At 50.7% G+C, this 7,249-nt stretch overlaps 2 protein-coding genes across 2 annotated transcripts; one reads left to right on the forward strand and one right to left on the reverse strand.

Annotated features, from left to right (window-relative positions):
• Nucleotides 1–1,938: 1,938 nt before the first annotated feature.
• On the reverse strand, nucleotides 1,939–3,874 carry EI90DRAFT_3254769 (uncharacterized protein; the record flags this gene model as incomplete). The annotated part of the gene is made up of 6 exons (XM_039066593.1): nucleotides 3,738–3,874; nucleotides 3,534–3,644; nucleotides 3,255–3,476; nucleotides 2,916–3,197; nucleotides 2,264–2,755; nucleotides 1,939–2,143 (listed from the first exon to the last, which is right to left on the reverse strand). The coding sequence occupies exons 1-6, from the start codon at nucleotides 3,794–3,796 to the stop codon at nucleotides 1,939–1,941; spliced, it is 1,371 nt and encodes a 456-aa protein (XP_038910101.1). The 5' UTR covers nucleotides 3,797–3,874.
• Nucleotides 3,875–6,847: 2,973 nt separating this feature from the next.
• EI90DRAFT_2940360 (uncharacterized protein) lies at nucleotides 6,848–7,228 on the forward strand (the record flags this gene model as incomplete). The annotated part of the gene is made up of 1 exon (XM_039055245.1): nucleotides 6,848–7,228. A coding segment is annotated over one exon (381 nt), but the record flags the coding sequence as incomplete, so codon positions are not given.
• Nucleotides 7,229–7,249: the final 21 nt, after the last annotated feature.

Raw genomic sequence — 7,249 nt, forward strand, 5'->3', positions numbered from 1 at the left:
TAGGCGTGGAATTGCATTAAACGGTGTTCCTCTAATAAGTGCCTGTTGGGGTTAGCAGTCCAAGACAATAGTCCACTGGCCAACGGCATCCAGTTACCGATCCGGCGGGACCAAGGCACGTAAGCCAAAATTGTAAGTTGCTTGTTTCACGCTTTGTCTTATTAACTCATGTTTTGTAATGCCTGCGCTCGGTTTCAGACCTCACGCTTTGTTCTTCATGTTTTCCACATGATAATCATCATGTATATAAGCCAGGCCTGCTCGCGAAGGGGCACGATATCTATCGTATCGCGCGATCGATATCGTGCTCAGTGATCGCGACTGCTAGCTGCGTATTACAGTCCTTACGTTTTAGTTACCTTGCACAACTTCGCATCGGTCATGCCTTCCTAGGCCAATAATTATTATTGTGAGACAAGGCCAAGGGGCCTTCGGCTATGTCTTGATACCACCTCTCCCTGCATGTCCTCCCCATCTTGCATAAATCGATTTGCACTGCTAAGTCTTCTGACGTTGCACTCTCGTGTGCTGCGGCAAGATTGGACTAAGTGGGTCTTCCGGACTAACTCTTTGTGGATCAGAGAGAAAACGCTGTCACACACCGGAGGCTCTTGAAAGAGATGGCCATGGAGTTATCTGGCCTCTTTCAGTACGGGACTGTAATACTGTTCAGAAGAATACTTGCGCGAGGTGATGGGGCATACAGGAGGACCAAAGGATCTAGTTACTACTGTGAAGAATCGATCACCGATCACGGAGACGACTCCAGTGATGTCGAAGTCCACATTCACGGTGGTATCAATTGTCGAAGTCGAGCTTCCATCGCGCTAACATGGTTGGCGAGGGAACGTTCCAAGGCATTCGGATCCAAGGCGAGAGATGCTGTTTGGCCATCAAAGTTCTTTTCAATTTGCCGGACGTGTCCTCAAGTGAAGTGGGAGATGACAGTGGAAAGCAGTCTTTCAAGCCCACGGAAAAAACCGAGGAGGCGTTCACTGGCCTAAAGGTTTTTGGGAATTAAGTGGCGTGTGCGGCACTCCACGCGCGATTGGAACGCCGGATAAAATCAAGACGAATAACAAGGTAATCTATCCAATCGATCCGAACTTAAAAGTCTGATATAGCTTTCTGGAAGCACTCTTTTTCCAGAACGAGCGTTCGTGCAGAGAGTGACATTACGAAACCTGGAGGTGATACCCAGGGCTTCTCACCGAACCGTGAGAGAGTTTTAAAAATGGCGCTATGTCAAGAGGCGTGCCATTAGAAAAACCAGGTATACGACGATGAGATACACACCATTCGCAGTCAGTACGCGTTTAATCTGATCAGCGATCGGGCTCAATGGTTGTTCGGCTTTAAGAAGACTACTCAGGCAAGCATGCAACAGGACGAAAATGATAGTCCTTCAAATGTTGTGGCCCATTCATGAAAGAGGGAATCGAAAACCGAGAAAGAGGTGTGGTTGAGGCACGACGGCGTCGACGCTTTCCGCGCGCATTACGTTGATCTCACTTTCCTCACTTATCTTGGATGCATCGCGTAGAGCCTGAAGCGATGCCAAGCCCAGTCTAGACATCAGAAAGTCTGCGGAGAATATATATACGCACCATCACCTCATTCGTAGTCGTAGATCAATGTAGGGAGGAAAGCAGTGTTGAACTTGAGAGTCGAGCACTTCCCCCAACTGAGTCCATTTATGTCGAGTAGATCAGGCTGGCAGTTATTCCATTCGAGCGGATTACATAATGATCCAGCACAACAGTGTAGGAATCCTTCAGCGCAACACGTTTCGTAGTAGTTAATAGGTGTCCAGAACAATGCCATAATTCCGTCAGAAGGAGAGCTCCAGTTTCATCAAAGGAAATTGGTGTTCAAACAAGGTACAGTTATGAAAACGGAAGGGTGTAGAAGACACAACGCCCAAATCGTTTCGAGTGTTCATAATTCTTGATGTTGTTCATGAAGCGTAGCTGCAGGGCGTTGAGCGCTGTCCGCCGGATCAGCAGTCTTGGCAACTGGCTTCGTCAGGTCATTCTTCGCCTTAGACTCGATGAACTCGATGAGAGATTCGAGTGAACGATCGCCATCGTAGTCAAAGAACTCGCGAGACCCTGCGGGCTTGAATTTGAGGGTAGGTAGCCAGCTATGTGGAAAGGAGTTCCTGGAGGAAGATCATTCTCAGTGGCATCCATCTTGGCGCTGTGGAGGGAAAGACGAATGTCGTATCAATCTCCAGAACAACAGTAATGGATAGTGAACGTACATGGTAATTTGATTGGCGCGGTCCGCGTAGGTTTCAGCAAGGGTCTCCCAGGTGGGCAGTAGGCGCTTGCAGTGTCCGCACCTGAAATTGGAAATCCATTGAGTGCATAGGCCGATCGAACGGAAGTAACATTTGCTCACCATGGTGCAGAGAACTGGACGAAAAACGTCCTTATCATCATCGTAAACAACCTTCTCAAAGGTTTCCCCGACGACTTTATAGTACTTCTCAGTTTGCTCCTCGGGAACAGGCTCGGTCTTCAACTTGGGCTGTAACTTGTCAGCAACAAAATTCTTGACAAATTCATCGACGGTCTTGAAATTGACCTCAGTGGATTGATCCAATGGGTACTTGAGCTGACTTTTGATGTCTTGGATCACGAAGCTTGGCCACTTAGCCTCTGTGAGAACAAGAGACTTTGCGTGTTCAACGAATTTGATCGCATCGATCCAGACGAAGTTAACGACGCCCTTTCGTTCTTTGGCAATGGGGCTGAGTTCCTTATCAGCTCTTCCCGCTTAGGGTCGGTTGGTTCAATGAAGATATAAGCAAGTGGGAGGCCAGATGTTGCATAAAGGTTGTAATTTTCTCCAGATATCTCGTCAATGAGAGGAATAGCATTGGATCTGATCCAGTCGGCTAGAGAAGCGACGTCGGCGAAGCGATTTTCTCGGAAGGGAAGTCGTTGCGACCCTCATCGAACTTTTTGTAAAGAACGATAGCAGGTGGGGTGACGCCAGCCGCTTTGATGGCCGCCTCATCGGTTGTTAAACCGAACAGGTAATCGTCACGGTAGGTCTCAGCAACGGAAGAGAAGGCAGGAATGGGGGCTTCTTCGGTAGAAGTAGCATACGCAAGCACAACGACCTTATCAGCGACCTTGAATTCTTCGAGATTCTCAGAGGCAACAGTCGAGATGGCCGGGAGAGATTGTCTGGAGTCCCTCATCAACAAACGAAAAACATAGGCGGGTAGGCGCCAAGACACTCACTTGGTCATGTAACTGATGATGCCATCAGCTTGGCGAGGCCCTCCATATTCTGTCGGTTTCCCCTTTCTGTAGATCTTCAGCGTTGGGTAACCTTGTATATCATTTTCTGAGCAAAGGTCCGCCTGATCAACGCAATCGACCTTCGCCAACGTGATGTTCTTCTCCTTTAAAGCCGTTGCAGCTTCCTCATAGTGAGGAGCGAGCGCTTTACAATGGCCACACCTAATTGATCAAAGCGTTCAACCATGACCAAGATGAGGATGAGCAACCAAAACGTACCACGGCGCAAAGAACTCGACCAGTAAAAGGCCAGCCTTCTGCGTCTCAGCGCCAAAGTTGGCTGAAGTAAGGTCTATGACATCGCTGGGACCTTCACCCGCCGCTGCCCGCCTAAGTTCGGATCATGGAGACAATATTATTAATCAGCATGTGAACCCAGAAAGCAAGAGGAAGGGTTGGTTGAGAGGAACATTTACTGCATACCATGGAATGACAGCCCCAGCGATGAGTAGCGATGATTTTAAAAGGGAAGAGATGCGCATTTTTGAAGGAATGGAGGGAATGGAGGAACGGCTTTGCTTTACTTATGTACTGTTGAAGTTCGACGTGTTCAATATGCAAATGTACAGCCACATGCCACGCATCAATATGATTGATCAACAGAAAAGCACGCTTGGGCGGAAATTGGACAGCCCCACGCACAGCCCCTGCGAAACGTCGATTTCCCCGGGTGGCCCAGGACCATGGTCACGGAGTCCCACACAAACCCTCAGGTGAAGTCCCTTCACCCTGCGAAACCTACGAAAGGTTCCGCCAAAAAAATGGCAATATTGGCTGTCCCATGATCATTCATGGCAGCGCATCGCTCTATAGAGGCTGGTCACCTGCCTAGCGCATTGCCCAGTCATGAAATTCGAAATAAATTGAGCATTTCCCCAGCTAATCCATTGAAATACGTAAACCATTAGGTAAGGTGCAATCTATAATACAGAGAGATCGAAATGGGAACCCTTGTTGCCTCCACTCGTGTATACCCTAGCACCTTTAACAAATGGGCGAGGGGGAGGGAACATGTCTGACGTAGGAAACGTAAGATTGCCTGAAACAGCTGCAGGCTCAGGAACTAGATTTGGACGAGCAATTAGCTTTAGAGTAATGGTGTTTACTGCAAACTCACTCTTGGACAGTTTTATGCCATTCTCCTTTGCTCCCTGTCCACTTCCTGCAGACACCGAGGATACTAGTCGACGAACAGGATGAGAGGACGACGAAATACTTTGTTGGGGTCGAAGACACTCTGTTTCGAGGCGGTCCTCCAGGAGGGGGAGGGGGAGGTGGTGGTGGAGCAAAACCGCGTCGATCAGGGATAGAGGGGGCATTAGATGACGCTGCCGGAGGCGAAGGAGTTGGTCGAGGCGGTGGAGCTCGCGTGGGCCCAGATTCAGTGCTCGGTACCACTTGCGCACGCCCCGGTGGCAGAGGTAGGGTGGCAAGTTGTGAAGATGCAGGTCGCGGCGGCGGGGGCGGGGCTAATCGAGCTGATGGTGTTCTAGGTGTTGAAGGAGCACTGGATGGAGAAGATGGCCGGACTATTGACCCAGACCGGGGAGGTGGTGGTGGAGCATTCCTATTGGTGGTTGGCCCTCGCGGAGGCAGTTCGGGAGGTAAACGACGAGCAGGAAGGCTGGGAGCAGAAAGGGCAGATGGCGCTAGATAGTCATACATGAGCCCAGTTGCCAGCAAATGAGGGAACGTAGCTTACATGGCTTCGAAGAGGAATCAACACTAGAAGATAAAGATGGCACCGGTGGTATGGGGGGCGCTGTAGAAATAACCTATGTCAACTTCATGACCCGTGATTAAAAGGAAAGAGACATACGAGGGCGCACGGTTGAACTGGCAGAGAGATTCACTGGGGGTGGGGCACGGCCAGGTAACGGAGGTGGTGCCCTGGAGAGGGCGGGGGCTGACACTGGTGATTCTGGGGCCGTCAAAGTAGGCGGTGCCGGAGGAGGCGCACGAGGAATCACAGGAGGTTTCGGTGCCACTCTGGCCGGAGGCGCAGGGGATGTTGACAGAGGAGGTGGAGGCGCCTGGGGGGAGCGCAGGGACTACAAAAGTGTGAACTAGTGCACTCGCCCAATCGCCGAATAATGTACTTGCCTGAGGAAGATGGCGGGGGCGGCGCCGTGGGTTGACGAGGTGCATTGGCAGGAACAGGAGGCGGCGGAGGCGGCGGAGGTGGTGCAGGGGTTACGGAGGGTGCACCTGGAGTCTTCTTCGGTATTGAAGGTGGTTTCGCTAAATTCGTAAGCTTAGCTGATAAAACCGACATGTTTTGAGCATTAATGGCAGCCATTGATAATCGAGGCACACTCACAAGGGGGCCCTGATCCGACAGGTTTGAGTTTGGGTATGCCACCTGACAGAAGACCACCCAGCTGAGGCGGGCCAGCACCACCAACGGGAGGTGCGACACCACCGCCCGAAGTCCTCGCACCTCCACCACTGTCACCACCACTGCCGCCTCCGCTAGGGCTGGCGGAAGTTTTGACACCCGATAGCTGGGGGGCAGATCTATCATTTGTGGTTGCCTTTTTCAGAGCCTTCCTGATTGAATTTGCTTCAACAGCTCAGAGCTCGCCATTTGTAACCTTGTGAACGATCGATCAAGGCCAGACCCAGGTAAATACTAGAGACACAGACCTTGAGGTGTACGCGCACGCCTCTTCACTATCTCGATACTTATATACCGATTACTGAGCGCCGCAGTCACAGCACAATCACAGGTTGCGGAAATCGGAAAGAAAGTAACCACGTGCTAGCAGGACGCCCAGACTTGAACATGGCAGTGCTACTACTGCGTCAAAGCTACCGGTGACATGACAATGGAGCGCAAGACCCAAAGGACACGAGCCTACGAATGACAGTTCAACCCCGCTGCCTCCCCGGGAAACAGGGCAGGGAATTTACGGGTTGCTTACTTATTTATTTTAACGAAGATATGGGTTTATGGAGGGAGACCTCGCAAGACACCAAAGCCAATCCCGAGACCGAAGCCAAGACTCGATCTGTATACAAACGGGACATGGGGACGACGCCAACGCTCGACTCGTCAACAAACAACGTATACATGAAGCGTCGGCGATAGGGTCCGACCCTGAGCACAATCACCCATCATGCGTGGGGAGGGTTTCTCCCTTCTCTTTTCCCGAAGCTCTCATCTTGAGCAAATCTCGAGGCTGGGGTTTGTTGTTCTGCCTCCCTCCAGTAATATTGGCTTCTCGTGCATTCTCCCTAGTATGGCGTTCCCGCTTAGGCAGTCACAGACGCGGTTTTCATCACGCTGTTATTTACGACGGTAAACCAGTTGAGGCAGAAATAGATCTGGAAATCGAGCTTGTACTTTTTTACTCTCCTCACCCTTGTTTTTGCATATTTACGCCGAAGACCCTACGCCTTGCCAATGCCCAACAACACATTTTTCATCATGTCGAAACAATCCATTGTGACGCAGTATGTGCTTCGCGCACTATCTGCTCATCGAGCCTCGTTAAGTCAATTGGGCCGAGCTTCCGCCTCTGTTTATTGGTATGCAGGGGCCCCAAGGGATAGGAAAGACGACAATCACAAATGAACTTCGTGAATCTTTGTCTTGTCCGCCGAACTCACTGAGGGTCTCAGTGCTTTCAATGGATGATTTCTACCTGCCGTATGACGGACTCAAATCGACTGCCGAGAAATATCCAAACAATTGGCTCCTCAGTGGCCGCGGCCACCCCGGAACACACGATCTTGATCTGCTTCACCTCACTTTGACGAGCCTCTCGGTCATTAATGGGGAGGCTACTGCTCCCGTTGAGACGCCAGTATTTGATAAAAGCTTATTTGATGGTTATGGGGATCGTTCCTCATCCAAATTAACTGTAGCTGCTCCTCTCGACGTTGTGCTCTTAGAGGGGTGGTGCATGGGCTTCCATCATCTTTCCCACGAA

This window comes from Cantharellus anzutake (assembly GCF_015039405.1).
Source record: "Cantharellus anzutake strain C23 chromosome Unknown EI90scaffold_89, whole genome shotgun sequence".
NCBI lineage: Eukaryota > Fungi > Basidiomycota > Agaricomycetes > Cantharellales > Hydnaceae > Cantharellus > Cantharellus anzutake.